At 63.5% G+C, this 17,527-nt stretch overlaps 1 protein-coding gene across 2 annotated transcripts; it reads left to right on the top strand.

Moving 5' to 3' along the window:
• Positions 1-2,621: 2,621 nt before the first annotated feature.
• LAD1 (ladinin 1) lies at positions 2,622-15,836 on the top strand. Of its 2 annotated transcripts, none has more exons than XM_059943248.1 (10): positions 2,622-2,782; positions 9,516-9,653; positions 10,775-11,585; positions 12,031-12,135; positions 12,908-12,951; positions 14,074-14,146; positions 14,234-14,371; positions 14,626-14,712; positions 14,951-15,052; positions 15,329-15,836. In XM_059943248.1, the coding sequence occupies exons 3-10, from the start codon at positions 10,794-10,796 to the stop codon at positions 15,332-15,334; spliced, it is 1,347 nt and encodes a 448-aa protein (XP_059799231.1). In that variant the 5' UTR covers positions 2,622-2,782; positions 9,516-9,653; positions 10,775-10,793; the 3' UTR covers positions 15,335-15,836. The 2 variants fall into 2 exon arrangements, with proteins under 2 accessions (XP_059799231.1, XP_059799223.1); XM_059943240.1 differs by lacking the exon at positions 2,622-2,782 and adding an exon at positions 2,806-2,912.
• The last annotated feature ends 1,691 nt before the right edge of the window (positions 15,837-17,527 follow it).

Here is a 17,527-nt window from a genome sequence, read left to right as displayed (position 1 = left end):
TTTCCCGGTGCCGTGACGGGCACACGATGCTTCGGGCACACGAGCCCCTCTCCTTGCGGAACCACCTTCCACTCGAGACCCCACATCTCCGTTCACACCCCATCCTGTAGCGGGTCCCTCGCCCGCTTCTCTGATGAGTGAATTCCACTCAACCTTCAAGCCCAACCCAGATGTTCCCTCCCCTTGCAGACATCCCCAATCCCTCCATTAGGATTATTCTCTCCTGATGACAGTTTCAATTTTCATCACAGCCTGTCTTGAACACGGCTTGGGTGTAAGGACGCTTAGGAGTATACGTGTGTACGTATGCTTATGCACACGTGTGTGTACGTATGCTTATGCACACGTGTGTGTACGCATGCTTATGCACACGTGTGTGTACACATGATTAGGAGCACATGTGGATTAGGAGAACATGTGGATATGCACCAGCATGTGTGTGCCTCCACTGCCAAACTGGGACTGTCTTGGGGTCAGGAACCGAGTCCCCATCATCTTTGTGTCATTGAAAGCCAGCGCTATTTGCTGATTGTAGCAGGTAGAATTATGTTCCCGCACAAAAAAATGGTCAATCCCTAAGCCCTGGTAGCTGTGAATGTGACCTCCCTGGGAAGTCGGGTCTTTGCAGATGTGATCAAGTTTAAATGTGGTCATATTGGATCAGCGCGGGCTGTAACGCAAGGACTGATGTCTTGATAAGAAGAGGGAACTTTGGACGCAGGCACAGAGACACCGGGACGGTTCCCTGGGACTCTGAAGAAGGCGGACATGGAGTCACGTGGCGGCAGGCCCAGGGTTGCCAGACACCACCAGCAGCAGGAAGACAGACGCAAAGAAAGGTCCTGCCCTAGAGCCTCTGGAGGGAGCACGGCTCTGCTGATGGACTTCTAGCCTTCAGAGCAGTGGGAAAATAAATATCTGTTGTTTTTAAGCCACCTAGTTGGTGACACTTTGTCACCGCAGCCCTGACATAGCACCAAGCACAGTGCCTGGCACACAGGAAGGGTCTAGTGAATATACAATGCCTGCCCTCAAGGAACTTTTGGGGCACTAACATGCACGTAATTCACTTTTCCTTCCTTCTGGAGTCGTCTACACACCAATCTTCCGTGTCTTTGAGTTTTTGTGTCCATAGACAGGCTGCTGGAGTTTGGGCTTTTAGAGACACGGCTGACTGTCCGCTGGTTTCATGAAGTGTCCCTGGAAGGGCCAGGCTTCAAATGACTGGGATCATTTGTCCTTCTCTGTTGAGATGTCACCACTGACAAACCATGGGAAGGACATTCTCTAGGTCCCCAGGGGTCAGCAGGCTCCCCAGGAAGTGCTGGGCCCCAAATCCCAGCATCCAGGGACCTGGGTTATTGCCAGCCCCTCTTTCTCTTTCGCTGGAAGAGCCAATGGCCCAGGGCCTGCCTTGGCCTCTGCAGGGGTCTTGTCAGCTCTCCCACTGCGCAGCCCAGGACCACCAGCGTGCAACCACGGACTCATGTGATCCCCACAACCTGGAAAGAAGCTGGGCAAAGTATCATTCTTCCCACTACACACATGAGGAAACAGGAGATTTACCCCACGTCACGTGTTTCATACATGCCAGAGCCCAAAGCCCCGTCTCCAGGCTCCCAGCTCTCATTCCTTGAACCTCACTCCTCACCTCCTTTGGCCTAGAAGGAAGGCTCCCTGGAGGAGGGGGCATTTGGGGAAGGAGATGCCTTAGCAGGTTAGCTGTGCGTGTGTGTCCCAGCTTCTGCTTAGCGGCTGGCTTGCCCTCTACTGGGAGATCTCAGAGCTGGAGGGTATTGTAGAGACCACCAGCCCTGGATCAGTGCCACAGGGAGGCCAGGCTGGCCAGCGAGACCCAGCAGGACAGACGCTGTCAGTTCCGGCTCCCTCTTCTCCTGCTGGTGCCTGGGGCTGCACCAGTTCTGATGCGTTGGGAAGACAAGACTCTGCGACTTGGGGACTGACCATCCCTGGTCTCCCTGAGGCCGGCTCCCGGGTGGGCGGCGCGTGGCAGCCGGATGCGCACTTAAAGGGAGCCAGGTGGTGCCTCACTTGCTCCAAAACTCCCGTGCTAGTTCCCTGGCCACTGCTCCCTTCCGGGGAAAGCCGAGCTTCCCCCTCCTGGTTCCACACCCAGCCCCTCCAGCCCAAAGTCCAGACCGGCCTGCGAGGAGACCGCCTCCGACGTCTCGGCTTTTTCAGAGCCGGAGGCACTCCAGGGTGTGCAGAATGGAACCCAGGCTCTCCTTTCGGGAGGGGTGGGCTTTGCACCGGGCGTGCCTGCAGTTTTGCGCGCGGCGCAGAGGAAGCGCGCCCCGTGCTCTCCCGGGGTCTCGGTGCGGCGGGCCGGAGCGCAGAGCCGGGAGGGCTCTCCAGACCCCAGACGCGCGCCGGCTCCCACCTGCCCGCCCGCCCCCCGTCTGGGATTCTCGGGACCGACCCGGTTGGCGGGCGGAGAGCGGGCCCGTCCCCGGGCTTCGGCCCCGCGCCGCGGCACTTGCGGGAGGGGGCGGCCGGGCGGGCTGGTCGGACAGGTCCCGAACAGGAAGTCCCCACCCCCGTCCCGCCCCGCCCCGCCCCGCCCCGCCCCGCGCGGCCCGGGCTCTCGTCCACCCGTCCGTCCGTCAGTGCATCGGTGCGGCGGCCCGTCCTGGGCGCGCCTCCGGGCGGCCGAGGCGGGGACCGGGGCGGCTCCTTCTGCGACGCGCCTACCCACAGGCCAATCGGGGCAGCAGGCGGCGCGCGGCTGCGCGGGACGCAGGCCGGGGGGATAAGAGGCCAGGTGAGCCTACCTGCGCCGGCGGCGGGCGGGGTGCGCGCGGGGCGGCGCCGAGCGGACACGACGCACGCGGCAGGCGCGCGGGCTCCGGCGGCATGTCAGTCAGCAGGAAGAACTGGGCCGCGCTGTCCAGGTGAGCCCGGGGGCCTGGCCGCTCCTGGGGGCGACAGAGTCGGGGCCACACCTGGCAGCTCGCAGGTGTTCCGGCTCCCCCACCGCCTCCTTCCTCCCCTGGGGGCTGAGGCACAAGCAGGGTGCCTGGGGTGGCTGTCGGCCCCTAGAGGCCGGTACGGGGGATTGGGGAGGCGTTCTGGAGTTATGGCCCAGCCTCATTTCCCGAGAAGCCCCCCTGACGGCCCGCGTTTCTCTGTAGAGAGTTTGAGGGGCCCCTCCCGGGGAGGAGGAGGGGGCGCAGTGCCAGGAGCGGGGCAGCACCACCTTGGAGCGTTGGTGAATAGCACCGGGCGGGGGGACAGATCCCCTCCCACTGATGAGGCTGAGGTTCTGAGTGTGGCGTTTTGGGGTGGTGTCTGGGCTGGGTGACCTCACGATAGTTTCTGCCCCCCTCTGTGCTTCAGCCTTTATTTGTGAGCTTGTCCTTCCAAGGGTCTGGGCACTGGGTGTCTTATCCCTGCCTGCGGGACAGCCTGTCAGGGTCAGAGAAGCCTGGGGGGTGTCCAGAAGGCAACACCCCTCATGTGGTTGGTGACCCCTGAACTCCTTGGGGCCACCCTGCACCTCCCCCCAGAGGTGCTTCCATGAGCATCTTCACCTGCGATCCACCCCCCACTGCCCCCTCAGGAGACTGAGGCCCACGTAGTAGATGGATCGGAGCCCGGAAGGTTCTAGCGGGTAGAAGCTGACCCCTCCCAGGTGGGCGTGTGAGTTAAGGCCCAGGCTGCCTTTACAGGCGTGGAGCAGCCCCTCCCAGGCCTTCCCCAGCAAGGCCTCTGGCTCTCCCCACCCCCTTCCCAAGGGCTCCAGAGCTTCTGCAGGGCCGGGGGCCTCCCAGACCCTCAGACCTCACTGCTCTGAAGCACAGTTGCCCGGTCACCCTGCTGCAGAGGGGCCCGCGGGGTCTAGAGAGGGGAAGGATACGCCCCAAGAAAGGAGGAGCTCAGTGCCCCAGACAGGGGCCCAGCCGCCTCAGAGGCTGGACACACCCAGGGAGGGTCTGTACTGCGGGTGGAGCTGGGGGTCAAGGTCTCGGACTCTGCCTGCGTGTGGGTCACGGTGCCGGCGCTGACGTGGGAGTGTCTCTGCTTCCAGGTGGGGCCTGTATGTGTTGGGGTGTGTAGTGCGGACACGTCTGGGTGGATGGTAGGTTCTGACGTTGCTGAGTTTGGGCCTTGGGAGTCCGAGTCCATTTGGATGTCCGTTGAAGACCACAGCGCAGGGCGTTGGGGTAAAAATACAAAGCAGACATGGCTGAGTCAGGAGCCCCCGGTCTGCTGGGATGTGTGTGACTTTGTGTCTGAGACATGCCCGGATGTGTGTCAGGGTGTGTGCCAGGTGGCAGTGGGGCGCTGGAACTTTTAAAGTGCGAGCAGGGTCTGGTCTTAGCTAGTCCTCTGCTCAGATGGCCCCAGTCTCCTGTGGCTGCAGGGGGGGCCGGGGGGGGGGCGATTGCCAGGTAGCGGGAAGCCCCGGGGACCAGCCCTGCCCCGCCCCCTGGCCCTCCCCAGCCCTGTGGGCAGACACAGCTGTGGCCAACACTCACCCCGTGAGGCAGCTGGAGCCGAGGACCCTCCCGCCCTGCTCCCTGACGAACAAGCCTCAGCTGGCAGGAGGGAAGGGCCGTGAGTCACTGTCAACGGAGCCTCCCAGGCCCTCCCGGGGTTGGGTTTGGGGGTGGCGCTGAGGAGGGTGCGAGGAGCGTGGCCCCAGACAGGGCCCAGGTGGGCAGCTGAGGGCCAGCCTGCCGCCCGTCCTTGGCAAGCAGAAATTCAGACGCTCTAGCCCTGGGGCAGGGCAGTGGTGAGCTGGCTGGCCGGGTGCCCTGGTCAGCAGCCTTGCCCTCTCCTCCCTGGGCTGGCCTGGTGAGGGTGAGGCTGGGCGGGCTCGTCCGCAGGGGGTGAGGGGTGGATCTGGAGCAGCCGGGGGTTAATCATTTCCCTGCCTGGGTCTTGAGCAGCTCTGCCACCTCCCGAGCGGCTTGGCTCTCCCTGACACCTCTCCCTGGACCAGCAGGGCTAGAAGGGACCTCACTGACCACCCGCCGTGGCCCCTCGTCATGTGGAAGGCCTGTCCCCCCTCAGGGGCTGCAGACTGGCCCAAGGTCGCGCGGCTAATCAGAGCTGCGTCTCTCAGCCCAGTGCCACGCCTGAGCTCGCTTTTCTCCTTCCGAGTTCTGCAAATCCTTGCTCTTTGAGCCCCAGGGTTCCACAGGATGCTCTGGGGCAACCTTCACGCCCTTCCCCTGCTTTAACCAGGGCAGCTGAGCCTTGATCTGTCGTATCATGGGCTCCTATGTGCGATTCAACTGGGGAAAGAAGGGTTCTCCTGGTAAACCTGCCAGCACTTACACCCCTGCACTCAGCTGCTGCTGAGTGGGAGGATAGACCTCAGGTGAATGGCCCTTGGGAGGGAGCAGAACCAGCTCTGCCCTGAGCAGCAGGGCAGAAGGTCTTCCATAACTACTTAAGGGAAAAAGAGGTCCCTTCCCCTAAGAATGGAGCTGGTCAGGTCAGGAGTAGGGAGGCTAGCAGTCCTACCTGGGGGCAAAGAGAGGGATGTGTGTCTCCAGAGGAGGGCCAGGAGGTGGAAGAAAGGGTTGTTGAGAGGGAGGGGGTGGCGGGGTGGCCGCCCAGGGCTGCGGCATCAGCTGGTGACAGTGGCTGGGACTCCCTGGGGTGTGGGACCTACACGGTCCACCCTGGCCTGGCCCTGGCGCTCGAGAGGGCAGCGTGTTGGCTGCTGGGTTTCCCCAAACCTGCTTCCCCAGGCTGCGCCACGAGCTCGGGCCTGTGCTGGGCTGGAGAGTCGCACACCTTCCGAGGCCCTCCCAGACTCCGCTTCCTCCCTCTGACTCTTCAGCTGCTGGGCTCCCGAGAAGGTGGTAGGGCATCCTTCCTGGCATTTGGCCTTGTGGTTAAGAGGCTGGCCTGTGCTGGAAGCCTGGTTCCTTCTTTTACTAGCTCTCCTGTCCTGGGAACGTTATTGACCTCCACGAGCCCCAGAGCTCTCACCTGCAGAATGGGGGTGACCCCCCCCCCGTCCCTCAGGGCTCTCGGGGGCCTCTTGTCACAGGTATCTGTGAGCCGCTGGGACCAGCGCCCGGTGTTGTCTAAGCACATGTCAGAGCGCTCACTTCTGCCTTTATTCCTTTATTTATTGATTCGTTAGTCACCGCAGTCAACAAATACTTGTGTGCTCCTGAATGCAGGCCCTTAGTTACCGTTTGTTTATTCCTGGGGCTCCTGCGGAGCCGCCCAGAAGCCTGGCCTTCACTCCTGCCCTCTCCTCCCCATTTTCTCCTCTTTAGAGGAGGAGCTCTTTGCTTGGTGGAGATAACGTTTCTCCTGGGGTGGGGGTGAGGGGTGACCACGTCACGTGGGTGAGCGGCGGGGTCTTGGGGCAAAGCTGGGGATCACTCGAGGACGCCTGGGCCGCCCCGCCTCGGGCGGCTCGGGCCCCAGGACCCTCAGGGCGAGGACCCGCCTGGGGTGAGTCACTTCCCGAGACCAGGCTCTGACAGATCGCACACCGACTTGTCCCAGGTCCCACAGACAAACCGATGGCTCCCCTGAGGGTGGAACGGCCTGTGTGGGAACGGGCTTGCTCAGGCCCAAGGAATCCTGGGGGCTCCAGCCCAGCCGCGCCTGTCGGGGGAGGAGCCCCCGCTCGGTGGGCCGGTCTCCCTCGGGGTGGGGGGGTCCCTCAGCCTTGCAGGGCACAGCTGACCCCAAACTGTGCACTCAGTTAGGTGGGTCCAGAGGAAAGCGAGCTGAAGTGGGCCTTTCTCATCTGGACCCGGGCAGCGAGGAAGGGGTGGGGCATTGGGGCCTGGCCGGAGGGAGCCATGGGTTCCCGTGGAGTGAGTGAGTGAGTGAATGAATGATCACGGAGGCCCCGGGGAATCTGGTTTAAACCCCGTGGTCAAGGCCGTGGGTCCTAGATGGAGCCCTGCCCCATCCCCACGCAGGTGGAGTACAGACCTGACAAGCAGGAGGAACTAAGGTTTTCACCAAGAGCTACCATGACATCAGACTTGGGAGGTTCTGGAAGGTTGCCTGGGCCTAGGATTTGCTCCCTCTTTGTGCTCTTGCTTATCAAGGCAGAGATCTGGTGAACCCGCCCCCCTCCCCAGGGAGGAGGAGCGCCCTGCCCTCTCCTCTTCCCAAGTGAAGTTGACACTTACACTTGGTTCCACATTGGTGGCACTTGTGCGTTCCGGGCGCCGTGGTGGATGCGGCTCGTCCTGTGGTCTTTTCTCTCCCTGCAGGGCAACTTCTTCGCACTTTCTTTTCAAACCTTTCCTACCCTCTCCGCTCTGCCTCATTTGCCCATCTTTAAAAAGAAAACATGACTTAAGATCTGTGTGTTTATTGTATGTAAATTACACCTCAATCAAGACAGCAATCTTTGCATCCACGTCGTCCTCCAGGTACTGTCTCATCTTGGTGGCTTTTCTTTTCGTTAAACCTTCTCAGCAGAGTTGCCAGCCGTCACCAGCTCCTCTTTCTCGGGTCCCCTTCTCCCCTTGCTTGTCCAGTCGGGCTCTTTCTAAGGGTCCAGAAGCCTCTGTGCTCAACACTGCCTCCTGGTGGTCTTGCCTTTCCGGCGGTGTGGACAAGGCTGGCTCCTCCTCCAGGGCGACTCCTCCCGGGTTTCCTCCTTTGCTCCCTCCTCTCCCGCTGCCGCGGACATCTCACCAAACCCCTTCCTCCCTGATGGTCCCCATCCTTCTAGGAGCAGCGCCAGGAACTGCTCAGGCCAGAAAATCTAGTTTTCCTTGATTTTTCTCCTTTCCTCGCCCCTCATCCCCATCCAGCCCATCAGCAAACCCAGCTGGCTCTGTCTTCAAAATGTGTCCCGAATCCATCACTTTTCCCATCTCACTGTCACCACCCCAGGTCACGTCACTGTAGCTCGTGCCCTGGCAAGGGCCCCCCCACCCCGGCCCAGTCCCTCTCCTCCGCCTTCTGCAGTCCTGTCACCATACAGCAGCCGGAGAGGTTTAAAATAGTGACCATAATAAGTCTTACCATGCCCCGCTCGGTGTGAAACTATCCAGTGTCTTCCCACACCCTGGAATAAACCCACGCTCTCCCCCGTCCGCAGGCCTTCTGCCCTGGCTCCCCTCCCCTGAGCTCAGCCGGCGGAGACCTGAGCTGTGCTGCCCCCTCCCCCTGGAACGCTGCCACCAGACCCAGCCCCTCTGGTCCTTGGGGCCCTCTCCCCTCCAGGCGCCTTCTCTCCTCCGTCTCTTCCTGACGTTTTGTTCACGTGCGGGCTCCTTGCTCCCTGTCTGACTCCCCCACCTGGCACGCGCCCCAAAGGGCAGAACCCCGTCGGGCTCCTTCCCAGTCCCCGGAACCTGCCTGCCTGTAGACCGTGCTCAAAACATGTGAGTTTAGTGACGATCAGATCAGCAGATGTGATGCTGGACTTGGAAAAAAAGATCAGGGCCGTCGTGTGGGTGCTCCTCTTCCTCTTAAGGAGGAAAACGGAGGAGGCAAGGAAGGGACCTGCCCACGGGCAGGAGGACCAAGCAGAGGCCCGTCTGATCTGGGCCCCAGACAGCACTGGGAGGCCACTCCCAACCCTCACGGCCCGAAGCACGGCCTCCCTCCCCTGCAAGCCCCCACCTCTGACCTCCAGGCTTGCTCGTCCCTCCCCTCTGCCTGGACCTCGGGTTTCTCCCGGCCCTGGCCTGTCCCCCTTCCTGAGATTCAGCCCACGTTCAGGCTTTTCTGGGGCCTCTCCTGATGCTCCAGCCCCAGTAACCTTTCCCTCCCTGTGCAGAGCTACTGGTGGACACACTTGTCTTTCTCACTATTTGGCAGGTGTCTCCGAGGCAGGGGCCCTGCCCTGGTCTGTGAACCCGCAGTTTCCGACGGGGCGCTGGCCCAGCACAGTTCCTCAGGGATATTTGCTCTTTGGTTGGGATGGAGGGTGGGGGTGGGTTGGGGGGGGGGTAGGTGGATAAGGGTGACAGGCAGGGCGGTGGAGGCGATGGGGGAGGGCTGTTTGCCGGGACAGGAGGTTGGATGGCCGCGTGATTGAGGGCGGGGGTGGGTGGCTGTGAGTGGCCGGTAGGCCCTGTGGTGCAGGGTGGTGGGAGCAGGAAGCAAAAGCAGGTGTGGCCCCTGCTCCCGGCACCTGAGAACTGGTTCTCGGGAGCCAAAGAGGCTGACGGGGCTCCTGGGGGGTGAAGGGCGTGATGCTGGGCCCTCCCCGGCTGTCATTGGTCTCAGTGGCGAGTCTCCCCCTCTGGAGAGCTGAGAAGTCCCACGGGGAGCGGTGTAGCTGAGGACGTTTCTCTGTGATTGTCCACTGAGGGATGTTATCTAAGTCCCCGGACCAGAGAGAGAGGGGAGCTTGTCAGGTTCACCCACCTCCTTCAGGCAGAGCTGCACCTGCCCTCCCGTGTCCCTGGGCACCCCGGAGTATGGGCCCCCATCCCACTCGGGGGTCCAGGGCGGAGTCCAGCCCAGCGTCCCCCTGGGGGTGTCGGCCGCGCAGGCCGGGGTGGCGGGCCATGTGGGCTGCACTGACCCCTGTCCCCCGCCAGCCTGGCCAGGCAGTGGACCCTGGAGGATGAGGCGGAGCAGGAGCGAGAACGGCGGCGGCGACACCGGAGCCTGAGCTCCACCGCGGACGACGAGGTGGCCCGGCCAGCCCGGGACGGAGACCCGGCGGCCCCAGAGAGGTGCGGGGGTGGGGAGGCGGTACCCCGGTCCCGGATGATGGACGGACCAGCTGCCCCTGCCTGGGGAACTGGGCTGAACTCCTGTGGGTCCCACCCTCATCAGGACAGCCCGTGTGGCCAGTGCTCGTGAGACGCGCAGCCTTTGCTGGACATTTCGTGAGCGTAACTCAGTCCTTCCTGGCTCCTGAGAGAGAGGGTCCTAACCCGTCTCACAGGTGCAGGAGCTGGTCAGAGAGCACACAGGTTGCCCACCTGGGGAGCGGGGGCCACGGGTGTCGTCCACGCCTGTCAGGCCCCGGGGCCAACTCTCTCCATTCACCCCGGCTGCCTCCCTCTAACCCGGGCCCTCCATGGTCCGCCTCTGACCGGAGGAGCGCGGGGGCCGGTGTGGCCACCAGATCTGAGGGTCGAGAGGGGAAGGTAGAGAAGGGCCGTGTTCACCGGACGCTCCTGTCTGTCAGGACGGCGCCTGGTCCTGGCATGAGTCTCCTCTCGCCTCCGAACAAGCCGGGTTTGCAGGCTGGGAAACAGGCTCAGACGGTGAATTAACCTGCCCCAAGTCGCATGGCGAGCAGGTGGTGGGGACGGAAGAGTCTCCTGAGGGCCTCTCATGTTGCCCTTGTTCCCCTGGGTCCCCCAGAGCAGGGACCACAAGGTGTGCATCCTGAGCTGCACCCATGTGGCTGACGGGGCAGGAGGAGCTTCAGAGGCCTGGGTTCTACTCCCAGCTCCGCCGCCCATGAGCTGTGTGACCTGTGCCAGCTCCCTGACTGTCTCTGGTCCTGATCTAAGCTGCAAGGGGTGGGGCCTGGCACAGAGGAGGTGTTTGTTGATCGGGGCTGAGCGTGGAATGGTTGCCCCTTTCAGGGGTTTATGCATTTCTTTTAAAAGCATCATGTGCTTTGTTCAGAGGATACCTTAGAAGCCCGATGTGTAAAGCAGATAAAAGGGATCCTGATTTAAGCGATGGTGGTTCCAGGGGGGGCCACGGCCTTCCTTCCTCGCCCCTCCCGCGTGGCCCCAGAGGCATCTTCACTGGGTCGGGGGGCACCCCAGGGTCTCTCCCACCTCTGCCGGCCTCTGACTCTGTCTCCCGCCCCATCTCCCATCTTTCGACTCAGACTGCCGAGCGTGGAGGAGATGGAGGTCCCCCCCCGACCACCCCTAGACTCCAGAGGTGAGGACGAGGACGTGTGGGCCATCCTCAGGGCGCGGCAGGAGCGGAGGCAGAGGCAGCGGGAGGTGGAGGTCGCACAGGCCCCCGTCCGGGAGCAGCTGGAGGCAGAGGAGGAGGACGGCGTGGGCACCGGGCAGGCCAGGCAGCTGCCCCTGGTGCCCGAGAAGGAGCCGAAGCAGCTGCCTCGCCGGAGACTGAGCCGGGAGCAGCGGAGCTCCTGGGTCCGGGAGGAGGAGAGCTTGGCGGGCAGGGAGCCGGGATGCAGCAGGAAGGGGGGCTCAGAGAAGCCCTCTGCCCCAGAGAAGACAGTAGCGCCCGAAAAGAGCCTGGACTCCAAGGAAATCTCCGCCTCCGAGAAGAACCCCAGCCCTGAGAAAGCGCCTGTGTCCCAGAAGATCGCAGTGTTGGAGAAAAGAACCATCTCGGGAAAGAGGTTGGTTCTGGAAAAAACAAGTGTCTTGGAGAAGCTGCCGTCCCCAGGGAAGACGTCGGACTCAGAAAAGAGACTGACGTGTGAGAAAGCAGCAGTCTTTGAGAAGACCCCGGCCCCCGAGACGCAGCTGGCCCCAGTGAGGGCGGCGGCCCCAGGGCAGCCCCAGGCCCAGGAGCGGCCAGCCTCTGCGGAGAGCCCGTCCACCCGCAAGGGGCAGGGGAGGGCCGGCCCCGAGCAGGAGCCCCCGTCCTCGGCGGGGCTGCGGGAGCAGGGGTCAGAGCGTCCGGCTGTGACTTGCCGCCTCCCACCCATCACTCTCCAGGTTGGCGGTGCCCCTGCCCTCCCGCCCTCCGCCGTCCCTTCCGTCCTGTCCTCCTGCCTCTAGGCCGGCCTTGGCTGCTTCTTCTCACCCTATCTGCTCCACCACTGTCAGGATAGCGGACCCGGGGGCGGGGGCGTCAGCTGCGTGGCGAGGAGCACCTGGTACCCCGTACCACATCCTCAGCCAGGGCCCAGACTGCAGGCCCTCGTGGACCCTTGGGAAGCCTCAGATCCTTCTAGAAGTCCCCCTGGAAAGCCCTGCCTGATGGCCTGGCCCCGGGACTGTGTCCGCCATGCCCACAGCAGAGGGGCAGGAGGCACAGGACTGTCTTGCTGCCTGCTTCCCGCTGCAGCTCCTGGGATGAGCCAGGCCAGCGGCGCCCCCGTGGCAGCTTGGGCTCGGGGTACCCTGGCCTTCCGTGTGATACTCCCCCTGCTCCATCCAGATGAAAATCCCCAGCAAGGAGGACGAGGCGGACACACTCTCGCCCACCCAGGCCACCTACAGCAGCTCCCTGAAGCGCTCCAGCCCCAGGACCATCTCCTTCCGGGTGAGGCCCGGGTCCCTTTGCCTCCCATCCTCTGGAGGGCATGCCGTGGAAAGCAGCCCCCGTTACAGCCCAGGGCCCTGGGTTAGACACCACGGACGTTGTGCGCAGACACAGGGCTTTTGGATGCCCGAGGGTGGCCGAGAACAGATGGGGTTGGATCGAGTGAAGCACTGGTTAATGGCTGGAGGCGGGTGTGGACGAGACCCAGCAGCCCCAGGTGATGGGCCCAGCTAGCCTGCAGGAGGGCGGCGCAGGCGGACTGCGGGGAGAGCCTCTCCTCCAGGAGGGGAGGTGGGTGGGAGCCATGGGCTGTCCCAGTGCCTGCCACCCTGCCTTGCCCCAGGAGTACAAATCACGGGGACCGGGGCTGGTCCTCTCGCTTTATGCCAGAACTTACTCCTGCTTCCCTCTGTTTACTGGGTCACTCACTCACTTTTTGACTGACCGTGCGCTGTGCCAGGCCCTGGGGAGAGGCAGGAGACCTGCTGCCGGCCGGTGCCTGTCCCTGCCCCGCAGGGCTCGGGCCGGTGGGGAAGCAGGCAGGAAGCAGGTGGTTGCAGCTGCCCCAAGAAGACCTGGGGGCGTCAAGGAGGGGCTGCTGACCCGGCCTGGTGGCTGGGGCCGTGTCCCAGACCCTTTAATGGGGGTTGGACTGGGGGTTGAGCAGAGGTGGGTGGGAGGCCCCTGGAGGGGGATGTGTTCTGACAGCTGAGCCCTCCCTTGAGGAGGCCGCGGCTGACCCCACTCACGGGCACCTTCCTTCTCGTTTCAGATGAGCCCCCGGAGAGACCACTCAGAGGCAGCCTTAACCCGCAGGTCAGGGGCCCGGAGGCTCTGTCCGCTCCCCTCTGCTCCCGTCCTGCTTGTGCTGCAGGGTTAGCAGGAGGGGCTGAGGCCCGAGATGTGGCACAAGGGGACGGATGCGGGGAGCTGCTTGGAGGAGGCGGGGCTTGGGCGGGGCTGTCCTGAGGCGCAGGGGTGCGGAGGGAGACTGACCAGTGCAGGAAGGGGACGCAGCCGCTTCAGCAGGCGGGGCGCGGGCGCCCGGGACTCTGCATGCTTGACGAGCGCTTCCACCTCCCCCCCACCCCCACCCCCACCTCTGCCCACAGCGTCCATGCAAGCAGCTGGAGGACTGTGTGTGTTTTTAAAAAACAACAACAACAACAAATGGGGTCTGAGGAGCAGCTGTGCTCATGCGTTGGGAATTTCATGCACATGCATTGCATCTGTCTGCCCCCAAACTATCTCTAGGGCAGCAGTGCTGGGCGAGGCCTGGGCGTGGGGATGGGCGCTGGGGTACAAGGTGGATGAGACACGCCGCTGCCCTCGAGCAGCTCACGTCAGACATGAAGTGTGCAAGAGCCCCACAGCACGGAGGTGCCGGGATGGGAATGGGAACTGAGGGCTGGAGCCCCTCGTGGCTGCGGGAGCTCGGCCCTCGGGAGCTGGGGACTCGGTCCCAGAGCGATTGGCATCTGAAAGGACGTGGACTAGAGGGAGATTTCCAAGCGGAAGGAAGGTTTGAATCGAGGGGACAGCATGAGGAAGGGCATGGAGTGTGACACACACGGCGTCCGGTTGGCCGGCTCCTCAGCGTGGGGAGGAAGGGGCGGGGGGACACTGGTGTCAGGAGGGCAGGCAGGACCAGGTCATGAGTCTTGTACGCTGTCCGGTGGCCTGAGGACAGGATGGGGTTGGTCGGGGGTGGGGTGGCCTGGTGGCTGGGGTCCTGCTGAAGGGACTGTTTCTAGGGAGGACAGGGGAGCCCCCCGGAGTCTGTAGATCGTCACCTTGGCCAGGTCGTTATGGTCTCCCTCGGTGACTGAGGCCACATTCTCTTTGCCGAAGCGCTGGGGGTGTGGGCGCAGGCCTGGTCTCCCTTGGGGCGGGGGTCTCACCTGCCTTCTTGCCTTTCCCTGCCTTCCCATCCTGCAGCACCAGCACGAGGCTCCCGGCCAGCTCGTTCACACTGGGCCAGAAGCTGGAGAGATACCACACAGCCGTACAGGTGGGCGGGGCTGGGTACCTGCCTTGCGTGGCGGGCGTGGTCAGCGCCCACCCTCAAGGCTCAGCGGCTTGTGCTCTCTGCTCCCAGAGATCAGAGTCAGTCAGGTCTCCGGGCCCCTCCCGCCCTGAGTTCTTGGTGGCTCCCGTGGACGTCGCCAGCAAGCGCCACCTCTTTGAGAAGGAGCTGGTGGGTCAGGGCCGAGAAGGACCAGCCTCCAGCCGGAAGGTGAGTGGCTCAGGCCGATGAGGCTGGGTGTCTGCAAACCCCGGCCCCTGGCCTAGGCAGTGCCAGACAGCTCTGTGCCACCTGCCTCTGACTTGAGTTCCCTGCCACTCCTGCTCCTGAGCCCCCGTCCCCCTGGCTGTGCGCACAGCCCCAGTGAGGGGGGGTGGGTCCGGCGCCCTGGCTGGATGGGTGTGGGCCAGGTACAGGCCTCTGGAGATGCCCACCCGACCCCGAGACGGAAGCTCTCTTTTCAGGAGAACTTGCGGCTCTCGGGGGTTGTGACATCGAGGCTCAACCTGTGGATCAGCAGGACCCAGGAGTCGGGAGATCAGGACCCGCAGGTACCCCGGCCCTCCCGCGGTCTCACCACGGGCCCCTCGTGGCAGAGTGACCTGTCAGAGGAGGGGCAGCCCCAAAAGTAGTGGCGATATTCTGGGCGTGGGAACGGCCGTGGATAAGCCTGCGGGTCAGAAGGCAGAGAGGAGGAGGGTCTGGGGTCCTCCCTCGGGAGGGGAGGGGTCTGGGGACCCCTGTGCCGTAAGCCTGAGCCTCTGGTCTCCACCCTGATGCCGCAACCAGGAAGTGCAGAAGGATGCCCGCCACCAGGAGGGGCAGAAGGAGTCGGCGGCCGCCAGGAGGATCCAGTGGAGGAAGAAAGCAGACCCCTCCCTGGGTGCCGAGGTGAGCGGGGCGGGGGGGGCTGCCCTCGGAGACGCCACACGCCCAGCGTCACGCACACCGACTGGCCTGTGTTGGCACAGCCCCGTTCTCAGGCCGGGGGAACGCCGGCTGCGTCCTCCGCTGGCTTCGCTTCCCCACAGCTGTGCAAGCCCCTACCCCCCTCAACCAGCAGATCTGGGGCCTCTGGCCCAGTGCGGGCGCGGGGCTTGGGGAAAGGGGCGCCCTCCTGTCCAGCCCGAGGAACCCGTCTTGTTCTAATCGCCCTTTGCCCCGTAGGTGTGAGGACCCTTGTCTCGAGGCTCAGCAGGTACACCTCTGTCTCATCACCCCGCTCCCTTTCTGCCTCGGACCTGGGACCAGGAACGTCGGGGGCACTCAGCCAGCTCCTTCCCTGCCCAGCCTCCGGGGCAGGTGTGCCTGGCCCCTTGTCCTGCTGTGGGCACAGCGGATCCTGGGCCCCAGCGCCAGCCTGGGCACAGCACGACTCCCGTCCGCACCTCAGGCCTCGGGGTCCTGTCCAGAGACAGCTGCTCCCTTCCAGGGTCAGGGGCGCCGTCCTGCAAGAAGCCCAGGGTCCCTGCCTGGTCTGAGCCAGCAGGTGTCTCCGTGTACCTCTCAGAGGCCGGGCCACCCACTTCGGCCAGGCTGGAAGAGTCGCACTGTCTTCCTTGGCCCCGTCCCCTGCTTTGTTCTCCCTCACACCCCCACCTGCTGCTCTGGCCAAGCCGTCCTGTCTCCCCTCCCCCTGTTCTCAGGAAAGAGCTGATAAACTCATTCACTCTCAGGTGTAAGTGACTGATAATACTTTAAAAACTCTTCCTTCCTGGAGGCTTTGCTGTTCATGGGGACCGTCTGCAGCGTGCAGGGAGGGCTGTTTTGGCTGCGGGCGTGCAGGGGGGAGGCGGTCATCACTTGCCCTCACGTTTAAGGGGGTTGCTACCCAGTTGTCTAGCATGGTGACTTGAGGGGGGGGCAGAACTGCCACAAACAGTGCCAGGCCTGCTGTCACATCCCAACACACACGATCCCCAAATCCTGGTCCTCTGTTCCTCTAACCTCATGGCCCCTGTGGGCTTGGCGGACACTGGGCCAGCTGAGAATCTAGGACAAAGCAAACTCAGAAAGTCTGGTGCCTGTCAGAGCCCTTTGTGCTGTAGTGATAAAGGTAGACGTGTGCAGGTACGTGTGTGCACAAGCGTACGTGTGCGTGCATGTGTGTGTGTGTGTGTACGTACACACACACACACGTATGTATTTTCTTTTAATCATTAGAACTAAATTAGAACTCTGTTCCCAAGTGTCCCGGACCCAGCTGCGGGAACACGGGCGCAGGGCCCACGCCCCTCTACGCCCGGCCCAGGCCCACCTGGGAAACCGCAGGGCTCCTCAGATCACAGCTGGAAGGGTCAGCAGGCCCCCGAGCCTGTGGGGCAGACGCGGCCAGCCTTGGCCAGCCTCTGTGATCCCGAGTGAGGCTCCTATCTTGCATCCTGGGGTCCAGGGCACTGGAGGCCCTCGGGGCCCCGTCCGTGACCCCAGGCTGGCCCGTCTCCCGCTGGTGGGCTTCCTGTGGCCGGCCCTGTGCCTGCCCGGAGCCGGGGGGCAGCAGGACCTGGAGGGCCTGCCTGGGACACCCACACCCGCTACCAACTCGAGTCCCAGAACGAAGCCGGGGGCGGGGCAAACACTGCCCGGAGATGCAGGCCCTGCCAGGAATTCGGGGTTCAAACAGGCGACCTGCAGGGTTTTGAATGCTCCCATTCTAAACTTGGGAAGGTCCCAGCAGGTGAATTTGTCCAGCACAACTGTCCTCTGTAACCCTCCCTCCAGTGTGGGGACCCGAGAGCGGGCCGAGGGGCTCCGCTTGGTCCTGGGGATCTGGGTGTCGGAAGCTGTTGCCCTCGGGGGTGGAGCCCTTGGTGCCTGCAACCCATGCACTGGGGTGCCCATCAAGGGCTGACTGCTGGGCAGGGTGTGGGGACAGCACCCCACGACTCCTGCCCCCTTGCACTCATGCATCCCACACACGAGGGCCCTGCACGCCCCCTTATCGGGGGATGGTCTGTAAACCGGGAGATGGATGCACGCCCAGGATGACCTCAGCTGGTGACAGTGTGAGGACAGAGCGTGCAGCCTGGGGGTGACTGGGTGACAAGGTAGGGGGAGGCCCCTCGAGGAGGTGACATCCCACTCCCTCCAGGGACAGAACAGCCCCCCACCCTCCCACCCACACTCCGGGCCCTGCCTGCCTGCCTTCCTGCCCGGAGACCTGGGACCTCACAAGCAGCCTCTCCTCCTGCAAATGTTCAAGCACCATACCAGCATCTGCTTCTTCCAGTAAAATTCTGGCCAAGCACCATCTGTTTCCTCTTCCTTCCCCTCTACCACTAGCACGAGGAGGTGACGTTACATCTGTTTGCAAGGACGGGGCGTCCACGGCAGGTCAGATGTGGTGGCTGGAGGGTGGCTAGACTC

The sequence above is a fragment of the Balaenoptera ricei genome, chromosome 1 (assembly GCF_028023285.1).
Source record: "Balaenoptera ricei isolate mBalRic1 chromosome 1, mBalRic1.hap2, whole genome shotgun sequence".
Taxonomy (NCBI): Eukaryota; Metazoa; Chordata; class Mammalia; order Artiodactyla; family Balaenopteridae; genus Balaenoptera; species Balaenoptera ricei.
Note: the sequence above shows the minus strand (reverse complement) of the source record. Positions and strands in the feature narration are given on the sequence as shown.